Source organism: Sciurus carolinensis, chromosome 14 (assembly GCF_902686445.1).
Source record: "Sciurus carolinensis chromosome 14, mSciCar1.2, whole genome shotgun sequence".
Taxonomy (NCBI): domain Eukaryota; kingdom Metazoa; phylum Chordata; class Mammalia; order Rodentia; family Sciuridae; genus Sciurus; species Sciurus carolinensis.
The window spans coordinates 5,620,596-5,636,884 of NC_062226.1; the positions used below are offsets into that span (position 1 = coordinate 5,620,596).

General features: G+C 64.8%; 1 protein-coding gene across 1 annotated transcript in view; it reads right to left on the minus strand.

Annotated features, from left to right (window-relative positions):
* The window catches only part of Hmcn2 (hemicentin 2), a 129,740-nt gene that overhangs the window by 37,129 nt on the left and 76,322 nt on the right, over window positions 1–16,289 (minus strand). The window contains exons 39-57 of the mRNA XM_047524838.1: window positions 14,289–14,446; window positions 13,866–13,989; window positions 12,569–12,744; window positions 12,014–12,110; window positions 11,738–11,857; window positions 10,349–10,504; window positions 9,724–10,005; window positions 8,657–8,824; window positions 7,567–7,680; window positions 6,733–6,819; window positions 5,654–5,827; window positions 4,858–5,031; window positions 4,630–4,743; window positions 4,038–4,180; window positions 3,602–3,752; window positions 2,328–2,546; window positions 1,110–1,223; window positions 677–864; window positions 239–335 (exon numbers count right to left, since the gene is read on the minus strand). Coding sequence (XP_047380794.1) covers window positions 239–335; window positions 677–864; window positions 1,110–1,223; window positions 2,328–2,546; window positions 3,602–3,752; window positions 4,038–4,180; window positions 4,630–4,743; window positions 4,858–5,031; window positions 5,654–5,827; window positions 6,733–6,819; window positions 7,567–7,680; window positions 8,657–8,824; window positions 9,724–10,005; window positions 10,349–10,504; window positions 11,738–11,857; window positions 12,014–12,110; window positions 12,569–12,744; window positions 13,866–13,989; window positions 14,289–14,446 — 2,856 coding nt within the window. The remainder of the gene's footprint in view (window positions 1–238; window positions 336–676; window positions 865–1,109; window positions 1,224–2,327; window positions 2,547–3,601; window positions 3,753–4,037; window positions 4,181–4,629; window positions 4,744–4,857; window positions 5,032–5,653; window positions 5,828–6,732; window positions 6,820–7,566; window positions 7,681–8,656; window positions 8,825–9,723; window positions 10,006–10,348; window positions 10,505–11,737; window positions 11,858–12,013; window positions 12,111–12,568; window positions 12,745–13,865; window positions 13,990–14,288; window positions 14,447–16,289) is intronic.

A 16,289-nucleotide genomic window follows, 5' to 3' on the forward strand; every position in this document is an offset into this window, starting at 1 on the left:
CCATGCCAAGTACACAGCAGGTGCTCAAAAATGGTGCTGCAAGGCCTGGGAAGAGCCAGGCCCTGGCTGCCTGCAGTTTCTTATAACCCTCTGGGGGTGGCCCAGTAGGGACCAGGGTCTCCCAGACGCTCTCTGTCCCAGTCGTGGCTGGGGTCAGCCCGGGAGCCCTGAACGCTGACAGCAGGTGGAGGCCCCTGGGGGATGAAGGACTGGCGGGCGCCACCTGTGCGCCGCTCACCTTGGACCCTGAGGGTGAAGAGCTTCTCCGCGGAGCCCGCCTGGTTCTGAGCCACACACATGTAGCTGGCAGCGTCGGCCACCTCTGCCGCGGATACCTGTGGGCCACGGCCGGACGGCTCGGTGGGAGCCAGAGCCCTCGGCCTCCACCCCACCCCGAGCTGCTTCGAGACCCCTCCCTCCTGCCCTGTGGCAGCAGCAGGTGGCTCATGGAGACCAGGAGGACCCCAGGAGGCCCCTGCCTCTCGGGCTCCATGTGACGCTCTTTCTGGGGGCACAAGGTGGGTGCTGGCCCTTCTCCGTAGCAAACTGGACCCAGAAGGCTACTGGGGGTTGCACCAACCTTCAGGGACCACAGGCAGCCCCGGTCTAGGCCAGGGGCAGAGGGTGCTCCCTCAGGTCCTATGGGACACCTTCAGCCTGGCGGGTCTGTCCCCACCTGCAAGACGTGTCCATCCTCCAGGACCTGCAGCCGTGGACTGGGGGAGAAAGGCAGTCCGTTCTGGAGCCACGAGAGGGTGGGTGGGGGGTTGCCCAGGGCCGGGCACTGCAGGCTGATGCTGCTGCTGGCGTTGACGGTCACCTCCTCCACCAGCTCCTCCGTGTCGCCCAAGATCACAGGTGGGGCTGGGTGGGGGAGAAGAGGGTGAGGAGCAGCCAGGCCCTGGGCCCGGGGGTCCTGGGGGCGAGGTGGGTGCTGCTGGGCTCCCGCGCCCTGCCCACACCCCCAGGCCGGCTGTGGCTAAGGAGCAGAGAAGGCGGAGGGGAAGTGACCAGCTCAGTCTGAGCCCAGTTCTGCCTGGCTCGTGGGATCAACTTTGGCCCCTGCAGAGGGAGACCCCGAGACGGGACCCGCAGGCCTGGGCACTCACTCAGCACCAGCAGCTGGTAGTGCAGCCAGTCCTCGCCCACCTCGTTGGAGGCCTTGCAGGAGTACCTCCCGGCATCCTCTGCCCGCACCAGGGGTATCTGCAGGATCCGGCCTCCTGCAGGGACACGGGACAGAGGCCTGGGCTGGGGCAGGAGCCCGCACCCCAAGAGCCTCATCTGTGAAACAGAGAGAATCAAGTCAAACGTAGCTAACGGCTCGCTGGGTGCCAGCCCCCAGGGGCACTGGCTCTGCGGGGCTGCTGTCATCCCACCCGGGACAGCAAGACAGGCTGGCCCACAGCGGCCAGCAGGAGGGCAGTGGATTCAGGCTCAGGTCTTGGCCATGCTGAGCTGACCCCTCCCGAGGGTGGAGGGATTAACCTCTGGCCAGGATGTGCATCGAGGACCAGCATGTGACTGAGCCCAGGGAGCACCAGGATTCGGAGCTGGTGTCCAGGTCAGAGGTCAGGGGCAGGTTCAGGGGGTTGGTCCTGGGATTTCCATCAGGAACCAGGGACTCCGAGTGAGCATCGCCTCTCCCAGAGCCTGTGGAGGCCTCCTTCCTTTGCAAGGGCCAAAGTGCACAGCTGGAGTGACTTGCTCACGGGTGGCCGCACCAGCCCACCACTGGCCCAGACCCAGTAGGACACGGCGCACATGCTAAACTGGGAGCTGTCCAGTCTCCTCGCCACAAGAAACAGGGACACGTCCCTCGAGCGCCAGTGGGCTCCCGGCCCACCTAGGGGAGCCGGGTGACTGTCCAAGGGGGCTGGGGTCTCTAAGTTCCACCCCTGGGACTTCAAATTCAAAGTCGTCCAGAACAGAGATTACAAAATAAAAAGTCCACTTAAAAATCAAATAACTTTAAACGAATATTTGAAGTGGTAAAAAGAAAAAATCCTCATGAGCTGTGAGCCCAGCAAGCACCTCCTCAAGGCTGGGGGCTCGAGCGCAGGGGAGATCTTAGGTAAGGGGAGGGGGAGGGGCCGCTTCCACCGGTCATTTTGGGCCATTCCAGATCCCGAAGCCAGAGGCGGGCACAGCCCAGGGCGCGAAGCTCTGTGCTAAAACCCGAGGTCGACAGCATCGGGTGGGCCCGCCAGCCCCAGGCCACGCACTGCAACCGGGGTCCGGTGAGCTCCCACGCCTCGTTCCAGGTCACACGGCAGGCCCACCCGGGACAGCCCGAAGCACCCTCTTCTCCAGGAGGCCCCGCCTACCTTGCAGCACGGAGACACCATCTTCGGCCGAGAGGGGCTGGTCCTCCCGGTACCAGGTGAGCTCCGGAGGCGGGATGGCATTGGTGTCGCAGTACAGGTAGGCCGGCTGGCTCTCCACGATCTCCCGGTATTCCAGCACCCCACCCCGGGCCTCCTCCTCCTGGGACAGGATCTCCAAGGCTGCATCGGCTTCACCCACCTTCTGGAACATGGGGGGCACTGGGTGGGGGAGACAAAGCCGTGAGGAAACAGCCTCGGGGACCGCACCTTGCCCAGAGATCCCCCGCCAGTTGCAGAGACACAGAACTGCCTTGGGTCAACGGCTTCCTTAAATCCACTGCCCCCCACAGCTGGTGCTATCGAGCAGCTGCTTCGTGCTGGGCACTGGATGTGCTCGTGCCCGGTGGAGCCCAGTCTAACGGGCTCAAAGACTCTGTGTGCCATGGAAATACTGCCCGGGGAGGGAGCCGGTGCTAAGCTCAGGACAGCATTTATTTGATGGTACAGAGGCACAGGATCATCCGCTTTCGGGACCAGAAGGGAGCCCCCAAGGTCAGCTGCTTTGGTCACCTTCATTTTCAAAGGATGAAACTAAGGCCCAAGGGCACAGTGACAGCTCAGGTCATGCAACCCATTGACGATGGAGCCAGGGTGTGGGGTCGGGAGCCAGATGGGCCAGAGACAAAACAGTGTGCTCCTCCTGCCAGGCCACCGCCCGAGCAGCCTCCCTGCCTCCCAGCCTCCCTACATTCCTGCCTCCCAGCTCCTCTGCCTTCCCGTTTCCCTGCCCCCTGCCCTCTTCTCTCCTTCCCTACTTCCCTTCCTCTTTCCCTTCACTTTTGTCCCCAAAGCACACGTGCTTCACAGAAGCAGAGAAGAACCTCCGGGCCACTGCACCCTGACCTGCCCAGCAGGTACCAGCTCCCGGCACTGGACTCACTCTCACCCTGGACGGTGGGACCAGAGTCTCCTAATCTAGGGAGAGGCAGCTGCAGGGATGAGACAGTGTTTGGGCTCCACAGATCAAGTCTAGCTCTGCCACTCAGCTCTGCGCTCAGCTCTGCGCGGGCAGGAGCCCCGGGCTCCAGGCGGCTCGTCCCCCAGCGTGGCAGGTGGGCCACTCCTCCCTGCTGCCTGGGGCTGCTGAGGTGGTTGGCGGGCGGCACTGGTGGGGCTCACTTGCTGGAGCTCCAGGCCGACAGTGGCCCCCGGGGTCGCGCTGGCCAACACTCCCCTTCCCCCGCCACCCGCCCCTGCCCCGTGGGCCAGCGCACCCTGGATGATCACGTTGAAGTCCTGGTCATCCTCCCCAGCCACGTTGGTGGCCACGCACAGGTACCGGCCGGAGTCAGAGACCTGAGTGGCCTGGATCTGGAGCAGTCGCCCCTCCCCCAGGAGGCGGAGGCGATGGCCGGGGGCCACGGGCTGGGAGGACAAAGGGTTACAGAGGCGGAGATGAGGCCGATGAGGGGCCGAGAGCAGCCAGGCGAGAGAGAGCACTTCCATCTTAATACAGAACAACAGGGGCAGGGACACCCTGGCAACTTTGTAAAACCAAATCCATATGAACTAAAATTGGGAGAGAGGCAAATAGGTAGGAGAGCTCCTGATTCATCCCCCAAGGAGCTGGATTTCTTACCAAAGCCCACGGGCCGCGTGTGCCTGGGCTCTTTTCTGGAAGATTCCAAGCCACCCGCCCAGCGCACTCACCTGCCCGTCCTTATACCAGCTGATGGCGGGCGGGGGCACGGCCCAGCACTCACACTCCAGGGTCAGCGTGCTGTTCACCTTGGTCTTCACCTCCTTCACGCTGACCGCCCCCGCGGGCTCGTCTTTGGAGATGGAAGGGGGAACTGGAAAACACAAGTGTGCGGGGACCCCGGGCTCAGCCTGGTCCTGGGCAGCCCAGAAGCAGGGCTCGGGGTGGCTGGCTGCGAGCGTGGAGGAACAGGGGTCCTGGAGGTCAACCATTCTGGGGACAGAGCGGTGTCTGCCATGGTTACAGGACAGGGCAGGTCCGAGGCAAGGGGACTCCTGGGGCGGCTTCCGATGTCCTTCCGGAAGGTCTCAAGCCGAGGGGCCTCTGGCTATACCTCTGCAGGAGTCCTGGACGGCAGAGGTCTGGGGTCCCCGGGGCCCACGTCCTAACCCACTCCTCCTGGGTCCTCAGTGCTACAGGAGGAATGGCCGTCCCCACAGCAACCTGGCGACCACCAGAGGAAGGTGCCCTGGGTGTCAGGTGGGCCAGGGCTCCTGGGCAGCCCCTGCCTGTCTCGCCAGTGTCTCTGCGGCCCAGACTCACTGAGGACCTCCACGTGGTAGTTCTTCATGGCCTCCCCGAGCTCATTGGTGACCACGCAGGTGTACTGGCCGGCGTCTTCCTTCTGAGCGTTCAAGATCTGCAGCCCGTGGGTACCTGCTCGGGGGCAGCAGCCGGGGTCACCCTGCAGCCGCACCTCGCAACGGCTCCTTCCTGCCCCAGTCTCATGGCCGTCACCTGTCCCCTCACTGCCTGCTCCCGGGGCGGCACCTGGAAGCAGCTGGATGTTCTTGGAGGGCTCAAAAGGGACCCCATCCTTCATCCAGGTGATGTTGGGGTGAGGGAAGGCCAGCGCCTCGCAGATCAGAGAAACGGGGTTGCTGATGGTCACAGTCACCTCTTCGTCCGCGCTGTCCTCGGCCACTCCCAGGATGGCAGGGGCCACTAGGGGTGGGAGGGGACCCGTGAGCACAGATGCCCAGCCGTGGGCCCGAGGACGGGGACGGCCTGGAGTCGTGGTTCTTAGCTTTGTGACACTGTCACTTGCATCACACGGATGGGAAACTGAGGCTCAGAGGAGCCAGGGAGGAGCGCCTGGGTGGAACTGAGGCCTAGAGTCCAGCACCCAGACTGGCCAGCTGAGCGTCCCACCAGGAAGGTGGCACGTTTCCGCCTCGGTCCCCTGGCAGCGTCTCACGCCGCCTGGGCCCCTGGAATACCTGCGGAGGGAACCTCTGGGCTTGGGGAGCGGGGCGCCCCTTCATTGTCTGCCTTCCACCCGAAGCAGATTTTCGAAGCTGGCCAGGCCCCTCCTTTGGCTCCATCTTCCCCTCCAGCCTAACAAGGCAGCAGGTGGCCACTGCCCTCGGGGACAGCGGCCTGGCGTGAGCTCACCAGCCTGGGCCTGGCCTGAGCCTGGAGCTTCCCTGGGGAGGTGAGGACCTGTCCCACCTCCAGGGTGGTCGTGAGGACTTAGCCGAGTGCCTGGCTCACGACAAATGGTCAAGCAAACCGCTGCTGTTATGTTGTTCCCTCCAGGACGCCCTGGCCCAGGGCCCCAGCTCACCCAGGACACTAAGCTGAAAGTGCTTGGTCTTCTCCCCAATGCTGTTGGCTGCCACGCAGGAGTAGTGGCCAGCACTGGACAGGTTGGCCTGAGGGACCCGCAGGACGGCTCCGTCATCTCCATCAGCCAGGGGCCGGCCGTCTTTGAACCACGTGACCTTGGGCGGCGGGTGGCCTACAGCAGGGCAGAGAGGTTGGCCTCAGGGGTTGGAGGCTGCTCCCGACAGGGCAAGGGAATGGCTTCCATCCAGGTCTAAAGGCCGAGAAGCAGCAAGGAAGCCGCAGACCCCAGCCCGGCCTGGAGCCCTCCCTCTGGAATGGGCTGCCCTCTCCTTACCCGGGGTGGGCAGGGATGGCCTGGCAGATGGACAAGTCGGAACGACAAGTTATTCCTTTCATTCCTTCATTCACCCACCCCTCTATCCACTCACCTACAACCCGCCCACCCACCCACCATGCATCCATCGACCCATCCATTGACCACCCCCCCGCCCACCCATCCATCCATCCACCCATCCATTGACCACCATCCACCCCTCCATCCATCCATCCACCCATCCATTGACCACCCATCCACAAACCCACCATCCATTCATCTACGCATCCATTGACCACCCACCCACCACTCCATCCATGCATCCATCCACCCACCCATTGACCACCCACCCACCATCCACCATTCACCTCCCTACCCACCCACCTGTCTATTCACCTATTCAAGCAACCATCAATCCATCCACCCATCCCTGATTCCACAAGCATTAATGGGAGCCTACTCTTGCAGACACTGGGGAAACCATGGTGACAAGGAGCAGGGTCCCCAAGAAGCTCAAATGTCAAAAGGCCACTCTGGTCCCCCATGGTGGCTGCTGAGGTAGGGAGGCCCTGGCTCTGTGGGGCCTGAGGAGACAGCCCACTGGGTCTGCAGGGCCAGCCCGGTGGAGGGGGCAGCATGTAGGGCAGGAAGACAGCGAGCGCAGAGAACAGGGAGCGGGGACGTGGGCCCAGGTGCAGAGGGACCGAGTGAGGACAGCAGGGCCGGTGGCGGGCCCCTCCCCTCCCCCATGGCGCAGCCCTTACCTGTGGCATTGCACGTCAGCTGGGCCGTCTGCCCCTCGGGGACCCTGACCACCCCCTCCAGGTCCTCGTCCTCAATGCTGGGAGGAACTGCAGGAGCAGGAGACAGCCAGCTGCAGACCAGGGCTGGTCCACGCAGGCCGCAGGGCTCGGAGGTGGAGGCCGAGACCCCGGGGCCACGGCTGGGAATCTGCAGTCCCACATGGGCTGCTTGGAATGATGGACTGGTCACTGAGTCTGGGCCTCAGTGCGTCCTGAAGTCCACGAACGATCTGGCCTCTCGGGCCTCAGTATCCCCATTTGTCCACCAGTGAGACCCACACAAGCCAATTTGTAAGGAGGCTGGGGATTCAGAGAAAGGGCTGGTATCAGCTTTGCCGAAACCGTCCCTGCCTACGGATGTTCTGTGAGTGCCAAGAGAACCTCCGCTTGCTGCGGGACTTCTCAGAGCCTTTACTGTGCCGGAGGCCAGGGCTCTTCTCTCCCTGCCCTATCCCCTCATGTCTGGGCAGGGAGGCTAATACACATTTGCGGCTGGCTGAGGGGAGTCCAGAGCCTCTGAGCAGAGGCGGCAGCGAGGGACGCGTGCCCCCTTCACTTGGGGCGAGTTGCTTCTGCTCTGGAAGTCCCTCAGCAGCCTCAGAAGGAGGCTCTCTGTTCCAGCTGGGGCTAGAGCCCGGGCCTGCCCGCAAGGCAAGGGCTCTGCCACGGGCCGCACCCCCACTCTAAACAGACACAGGAGAGCAGGGCTCCGCCTCTCCCTCCTCCCCGCCAGCCCCTGGGAGCCCCTGCGGGAGGGCAGGGTCCACTTGCCAGGGAGGACAGGCCACCACATACCCAGCACCTCCACACTGAAGGTCCTCCGTGCCTCCCCAGCCTCGTTGCTCGCCAGGCAGGAGTAGTGGCCTCTGTCCTGTTCCTGGGCCTGGGTCTTCCTCAGCATCCAGCCACCTGGGGAGGGAGGCGGTGGGCTCAGCACAGCTGAGTGGACTCTGCCTGCCTGTGATTCAAGGCCACGCCTCTGTCTCCCTCCGCGTCCTGTGCCCAGGCAGGGAACTGAGGCCCAGGAGGGAAGCACAGGATGGAGCCTCCTGGACGGCAACAAGCTCCAGAGCAGACTAGAGGACCCTGTCCTAGCAAGAGGGCTGTCACCCTGGCCAACACTGGCTCTGGGCAGGGGCCAAAGGGACACAAATGGGCTATGTATTCGGTTCCAATTCAGACCCCCATTTTATTCTGTCAGGCACAGTTGAAGACCTTCCCCCAAGGACCTCCTAGGGAACCGCAGTGACAGCTCGTGTCCTGGTGTCCTGGGCGTCCACCTTCCGCACACACGTGCCATCCCCCAGGATCCGGCACCCAGGGCAGACATCACCAATCGATCACCATGCTCCTTTGTGCTGGGCCCAGATGCAGTCTGAGTTCCCATCTGCACAGTGCAAGTGCCGGAGCCGTGTACAATCCCACACGGGCTGCCTGGAGCAAAGGGTGGGTCCTGGTGTCCCTGAGAGATCTGGATGGGACCTGGCCTCTTGGGCCTCAGAATCTCCATCTGTTCCCCAGTGGGAACCATCGCAAACCTATTTGTGAGGAGGCTGAGTATTCACAGGAAGTGCTTGTCTCAGTTTTGCCAAAGCTTTGCTACTGTCTGAGGAATGTTCTGTGTCACCAAGAAACATGACCTGTTTCCTTGCTGCAGGACTTATCAGAGCCTTTACTGTGCAAATGTTCAGTCTCTGGGAAAGGAGCAGACAAACTTACCTGAACCTTTCTTCCTGTGCACCACGCTTGACCAGCGTCTTGGGGACCAGCAGTTGGAATGGTTATTCTGACCACCTCAGGGTCGGAGGACATGGCGTGTAGTGAACAGAGGCAGAGGCAGGGGCCAGACCTCATCACCAGGACACAACTCTGGCTGATGCCTTACCTGCCAAAAGGTAGGTGTCCTCCCCAGGTTCGATGGGCTCCTCCTCTCGGAACCAGCGCACGGCAGGGGGCGGGACCCCAGTGGCCTCGCAGAGCAGCGTCAAGGGGCCACGCAAGGCAGCAGTGACGTTGGTCAGCAGGTCAGAGTCTCCCACAAGCTCTGGGGGCACTGCGTCCAGAGGAGGGGCGGAGCTCAGGGGCGGGCGGGCGGTGTGCACCTCCCCACCCTGAGCTGCCGCCCGCCAGGGGACAGGATGAGCCGCGCAGCTGGGGGGACTGGGCGGTGGCCACGGGCTGGGCTCTGGGGCATCTCCCCAGCTCTTGGGAGGGAGGCGCTGGCGCAGAGCCCGACCAGCACCGGAGGGCGGGCGCAGCTGGGCCTGGCGCTTCCCTGAATCTGCGCCCTGGGCGAAGCGGCAGCGCTGCAGCTTTGGGGGTCTGTTGATGAAGGAAGCCCCCTCCACCGGCAGGAGTGATCCAGGTAACCGGGCTGCGGGGGGCATGTGAGCGGGGTCCTCCCTAATCCCACCCCTGCACCCCTCCCCGCCTCCGCCCTGAGTGTGCGCCAGGCATACAGTAGGCGCTCAGTAAGTGACTGGGCTGAGCGGGGCTGCTCCAGCCCCTTGGCCCCGGCAGCTGCCCAGCTCCCAGGCAGCCATCCACTCAGCCCCAAGGCCAGCGCCTCCGGGGGCTGCCCTGACCCCACCATAGGTGCAGGTCCCCAGGTCTCCCGGGCCCTGAGCTCCCCCAGCACCTGCCAGTCATGCAGAATACAGACCACCAGGAACAGAGTAGGGAACAGCAAATGAGGAAGGGCGGAAGGAGCGAGGAGGCAGTGGAGGGGGGAGGGGAGGGAGGGGAGGGGGCACCAGGGCTGCCAGGCCCAGTCCTGACCCAGCCAGCTTAGCGATGACCACACCAGCGACCCTCATCAGAGACCTGCCTCCAGGGAGGATAAGGGGTGCCCAGGCGCAGGCCCGAGGGCCATAGGAGAAGGGACAGGCCCTGCCGTCCCCCTCAGGCCCTCCTGCCCTCCTCCCGCCCTCCTCCATGGCGGCCGGTCCTCACCCAGCACGGAGAGCGTGAACCTCCTCTCGGCCCGCCCTGCCGCGTTCTCGGCCACGCAGCGGTAGTGTCCCGCCTGGGCAACCCGGGCCTGCTCCACGCGCAGGCAGTGGCCCTGGTCCAGCAGCTGCAGGCCGGGCTCGGCTCCCAGCGGCTGGCCGTCCCTCTCCCAAGTCACCGTGGGCGGGGGATTCCCTGTGGCATTGCACTGCAGGCTGGCCCGGCCACCCTGGACCACGGAGACCTGCACGTGGGGCTGCCGGGCGCCAGCGATCTGAGGGGGCACTGGGGTGGGGGAAGCACATTGGGAACGTGGTGGGTCGGGGTCCCCAGCACCTGCCCCGGCCTGGGACACGAGGCCGTGTTCTCCACTGTGCTCCCTGCTGTGTGACCTTGGCCAGCTAACCTCACCTCTCTGGGCCCTTTCTTTCTCTACAACAGGGCGAGGAAATGCCTGCTGCCCCCTCTCCCGTCCTGGGGACCCTGTTGGCCAGTCCCTTGGGAACGAGCCCACAGCGCAGCCCTCTAGGGTCCATGGGCTTCCTCCTCTGGACAGCCGTGGACTGGCCGGGGGCGGGCTTCTCCGGGAGGGTGGGGCCTGGCCTGGCCGTGCTGGGACCCGGCTCACCGTGCACCTCCAGCCGCTGCTCCTGGGCGCGGGTGCCCGCCAGGTTGCTGCACTCGCAGGTGTAGGTGCCCTCCTGCGCCCGCCGGGCCTGCCCCAGGTACAGCAGCCTCCCCACGGCCGACTCCGGGCCAGGCCCCTCCCCGGGCAGGGGACGACCTGCGGGCAGTGAGAGAGGGGCCTGGGACACACGCCCAGGAGGCCGCCCGGTGGCTGCCCATCCTCAAGTGTCCTCCGACACCTCCCCGGGGGGCCCTCCGGCACAGAACTGCCTGCAGGCGCCCACCAGGCCGGCCCCCCAGGGTGGCAGGCCCTGCCTCGCGTCCCCCAGGGACACTGGAGGCACCCCAGGACCTGGCCCTCAGCAGGGCCCAGGGAAAGGACTGGACCAGGACCTGCCCAGGCTTCCACAGGGACCCAAGGAGGGGGACCAGGCACGGGCCGGGCAGCAAGCAGAGCTGGCCGCAGGGGAGGGCAGGACCTGGGGCGCTGCTTAACCTCCCCCCAGGGCACAGGGTCCAGGCCCAGCTGGGCCCTCCCTCCTCCCTTCTCTGCCCCTGCTGGTCACCTCGGCGGCTCCCAGACTGATTCCAGCCAGGCTGGCCTTTGAGCTCCAGACACTCAGTGTCGCGCTGGGCGCCCAGCAGCTGTCTCCAAATCCACTGCCCCAAACCTGGTCCTCCCACAAGCTGCCCCGGAGCCTCCCAGGCCCCGCAAGGCCCAGACCTGCGTCATCCCCGACGCCCGTCCACACTGCCCGTCCAACAGGTCAGGAGCCCGCAGCGCCACCCTCCGCTCCCGGACGCAGACACCTCCTGCCACCTCATGGGCCCCTAAGTCCTGGCGGCCGGCCCCTCCTGCCTGGAGTCTGGCTCCTGCCTCCCCGCTGGCAGTGCCCACCCTTGCTCCCAGGGGTGTTCGGCAGGGCTGGTAGGACGGCCTTGCCAGCACGTAAGTCAGAGCGGGGTCTGAGGGCGGTCACTGGCTCACTCTATGTTGGCTATCTGGCTGCCTCACTCTGAGGGGGACAGTCTGCTTTCCCACGGGTGCGTCTCAGGCCTCCAAGGGCTGCACAGACATAATAATTCCAAATATTTGCTGAGCACCTATTTTGCACCAGGCCCTGGACTTGGGATTTAGCAAAGGTCAAGACAGAGTCCCGCAGGGCCCACCGACTCTCGGAGGAGAACAGGACTAAAGCAGATGACAGAGTGACCCCACGGGGAGGCCCTCCCCGCACAAGGCAGGCCCCAGAGCCGCAGGCCTGCTCTCACCCTGGGGGACGGTGCTGAGGGCCGGGAAGTGTCAGCTCCACAGCCAGCTCCCTCCCAAGCCTGTGCCTCCCCCAGGCTCTGGGCGGGCAAGGCAGGGGCCGGAGGGCAGCAACCCTACCGTCCTTCCTCCAGGAGACCTTGGGGGGCGGCACCCCCTGGCATTCGCAGGACAGCCTGGCAGGGTGGCCCTCCGTCACGGTCAGGGTGCCGGGCTCGCTGTGGGGGAACGCTGGAGCCACTGGGTCAGAGCAGAGGGGTGAGCTGGGGCTGGCATGGAGGCCCGGGAGGCGCAGAGGGCGGAGCAGGAGCGTCCTGGGGGGACCTGCCCGGGCGCCCCGCTTCCCTGGGCCCCGGTGCCGGGCCTGGCAGGTGGGGGAGGACTGCGGACCCTCACCCCAGACGTTCAGGTTGAAGTGCTTCTCTGAGTGCCCGGCCTGGTTCAGAGCCTCACAGGCGTAGCGGCCGGCGTCCCTCAGCTCCGCTCTGTCCACCTGGACCAGAGGGAAGACAGGGGGTCGGCGGGGGAGCACAGAGACGGGTCGCCACCGGACAGTCCACCAGACCTCCTGAGCCCCACTCTCCCACCTGGCACCTCCCCCACCCACTGCACAGGAAGCTCCGGAAGCCAGGCCTGGGGGCTGGCAGGGGCCCAGGGTGGGCTAGGACCCCAGCAGGCCTTGACCTGCCCCAGGCTCCGTGGAAAGTCCAACAGGAGAGACCAGAGGGAGGGTGGAGGATGAGGTGGCCGTGAAGGGCACAGGGAGGCCGTGCCCGGGCTGGGAGGGGCCAGGCCCAAGGTGCAGCGGGGCCCTGGGGCGGGAGGCCCTCCCGGGGCTCCGTTCCTGCCCCTGGGGGTCTGGTCCCACTGAGCTGCAGGAGCGCTCACGGCAGCCGGGCACCTGCCAGCCCACCCTGGGGAGAGGCCGGTCAGTCCCGAGCAGTTGCCCACCTGCAGCACGGCCTTGTCTGCGGAGAGGTGGACGCCTGGCCGGGGGCGCAGGGGCCTCCCGTCCTTCCGCCAGCTCAGCACCGGAGCGGGCACGGCGTGGCTCCGGCACTCCAGGGCCACCGACTCGTTGACCACCACAGACACGTTCTGCTCTTCCCCGAGGATGCGGGGGGGCACTGGGAGGTGGACAGGGGCGTCCTCAGGCCTGGGTGGGGCGCTGGCAAAGGCCGGCAGGGACGCCAGGGGCGGGAGGGCCGTGGGAGGGGGCCGCCCAGCCTCCGCTGCCTCAGGGTCCTGCTTCTGAGGGGCCCCTGGCCTGGAATGGGCCACATCCCGGGTGGCAGGCTGCCCTGGAGCACGGAGACGCCACCCAGGGGACGGGCGGGAGCCCAGGCCTTCGCAGCCCTTCTTACGTGAGCCCGTGCTGATCTCCAGCTCATAACAATCCAATGATATTTGTATTTTAGGGAATTTACAGAGCCAATCCCAGAACTACCCTTTCCACCTCAGGTCAAAGTGGAGCTCAGCGGGTAGGGACGCAGGGCCCGCCTGAAGCCCGAGCGGGACGGGACCCCCGCGCTGCCCCCCACTCGCTGGGGGAGGCCTGCAGAGGACCCGTCACCCCGGGCCCCATCGGGAAGACGGGGATAATGAGGCCCCCACCTGCGGGGCCGTGGGGAGGTCCAGTGCAGTGACCGGGGGAGGCGTGGGCACAACACCCGACCTTGACGTCAGTAAAGAAAGCGCTGGAATGGAGCCCCCCGCCCTGCGCGTCCCAGACCCCGTAAAACCCGTCTGAGGAAACCAAAAAGCAGTAGCAACGGTCGCCGTGGGTCAGCGAGATCCCGGGCCCCCGGATGACCTTCAGGGTGGGGGAGCCCCTGTTTAAGATGAGGAGACAGAGGCTCCCAGAAGCAGAGTGACCAGCTCGAGGTCACAGACGTGGACCCCAGGTGCCACCCGGCACCCTGCACTGGCCTCTGGAAGGGGTGGACACCTCCACTGGACCAGGGACAGCGAGAAGGCCGGGCCTCCTGGCTCGCCGCTGCCCCTCCCGCCGCTTCGGCTCCTCCCACAACTCTCCCGCAGCTCCTGGCTGTGCAGGGCCACTGGCCTGTCCACCTGCCCGCCGTGGGGACACACACGCGTCAGCACAGGTCTCAGGTCTGACTGCCCCTGAAGGCAGCCGCGGTGCCAGGCGGTGCCCCTCCTCCCGCCGCCCTGCCCCCCGGGACGTGTCCCGCCCCACCTCTTAAAGCTGCTGGTCGGGACCCCGCGACCCCGGCCTGGGGCTCACCAAGGACTTGCAGGATGACGTCCCTGCGGTCTTCTCCCACGGCGCTCACGGCCACGCAGGAGTAGCTGCCGGAGTCCGAGGTGCGGGCACTGGCCACGGCGAGGACGCGGCCCCCGGGGAAGACCTGTGCCGTGGGCAGCCCGCGTCAGGAAGCGGTGCCGCTCGTACCCACCGCCCAGCACCCCAGGCAGCCCAGTCCAGACCCCGAGGCCCCGCGTGGGAGGGAAGCCGCCAGCCCCACCCGGCCTCCAGCCCGTGCTGGCCGTGGACAGAGGTCAGTCCTGAAGGGCCCTCAGAGCCACACTGTCCACGCAGTGGCCTTGGTACAGGCCAGTCCCCTGGTCCTAGGCCATCTCTGCTTCTCCCTCACCCCGCGTTCCCAGGGACCGGGAGGGTGATCTGGGGCCACCCAGCCCTACCGACCTGGAGGCCAGGGGCTCCTGCAGTGGACACAGGGTTTCCATCCTTCAGCCATATCAGTGTGGGGCTGGGGACACCAGTGGCGTCACAGGCCAGGCGGACGGGGAGGCCGAGCAGCACCGGGCCTGGCAGACTGGGCGCCCGTGTGATCCTGGGAAGCACTGCAGGACAAGGGTGGCGGGGGAGAGGCTGAGCCTCCCGCACGTGGCCCAGACAGAGCTGCCCCTCAGGAGCGCACGGCCACAAGCAAAAGCACAGGGGCAGCCCTGGTGACCAGGCAGCCACTCTGCAGCTCTCCAGGAGGCCCAGCTCATCCTTTCCACACCAGAGGCTTCTACCATGAGACGCTGAGGCTCAGAGAGGGGAAGTCACTTGCCCAGGATGGACCAGCTTCGGAGCCGTGTTTGAGCTTGGGCCTTGGGTCAGCAGGAGTCATTTACCAGGGGATGGGGTGGGGCAGAGGACGACCAGAAGATTCCACCGTATCTTGGAGGATAACTGCACTGCCTGCAGGACGCAGCTCCAGGACGAAGCCCAGCTCTCCCTGGCCTGTGAAGCCCGGCAGCACCCGCCTCCCTACGGTCGCCCTGGCCCTCCTCTCCGGGTCTGTGAGCTCCGGGCCCCCAGCCTCCTTTGAGGCTCTCAGATCCCCAGGCTCAGCCTTGAGCCTTGGAGGAGCTACCAGGGCAGGTTCCTGGCTGTCAGTACCGCCTCCCAGATGCCCAGTGACGGCCCTGAGCAGCGCTTCACAGTTCTTAGCTCTCATGGCGATTCTCACAAAGTAGCGCTCTGGGTAACAACCCAGTTACTGCATCCCGGTAGGGGAGGCTGCTGGCTCTTTCTTACTCAGGGCTATAGTGCCAGGTTTTCTCAGAGCAGGTACTCAATAACTGCTGCTGGATGGGAGATGAATAGATAGAAAAATGATGACGATGTGAATGATTGGATTGATAGGCAGGGGTGGACGGCTGGGAGGGTGGATGAGTGGATAAGTGAATAGATGGAGAGACAGAAGGATGGGTGAGCAGATGGTGGACAGGTGTATTGATAGTGCATGGGTGGATGGATGGGTGAATGGTGGATGGATGGGTGGATGGATGTGTGGGTGGATGAGTGGATGGTGGATGGTGGATGGGTGGATGGATGGGTGGATGGGTGGATGGGTGGATGGATGGGTGGGTGGGTGGATGGCTGGGAGTGTGGATGAGTGGATAAGTAGATGGTGAATGGATGGGTGGTTGGTAGGTGGATGTGTGGATGGGTGGATGGATGTGTGGATGGGTGGATGTGTAGATGGGTAGATGGTGGATGTGTGGATGGGTGGGTGGATGAGTAGATGGTGAATGGATGGGTGGGTGGATGAGTGGATAGTGGATGGATGTGTGGATGGGTGGATGGTGGGTGGGTGGATGGATGGTGAATGGATGGATGGATGGGTGGATGGTGGGTGGATGGATGGATGGGTGGATGGGAGGATGGATGGGTGGATGGTGGATGGATGGATGGATGGATGGGTGGATGGGTGGATGGATGGGTGGATGGTGTGTGGATGGGTGGATGGATGTGTGGGTGGATGAGTGGATGGTGGATGGTGGATGGTGGATGGGTGGATGGGTGGATGGATGGGTGGATGGGTGGATAGGTGGATGGATGGGTGGGTGGGTGGATAGGTGGATGGGTAGATGGTGGATGTGTGGATGGGTGGGTGGATGAGTAGATGGTGAATGGATGGGTGGGTGGATGAGTGGATAGTGGATGGATGTGTGGATGGGTGGATGGTGGGTGGGTGGATGGATGGTGAATGGATGGATGGATGGGTGGATGGTGGGTGGATGGATGGATGGATGGGTGGATGGGAGGATGGATGGGTGGATGGTGGATGGATGGATGGATGGGTGGATGGATGGGTGGATGGGTAGATGTGTGGAGAGATGTGTGGATGGGTAGATGGATGTGTGGATGGGTGGATGGTGGATGGATGGATGTGTGGATGGGTAGACAGAT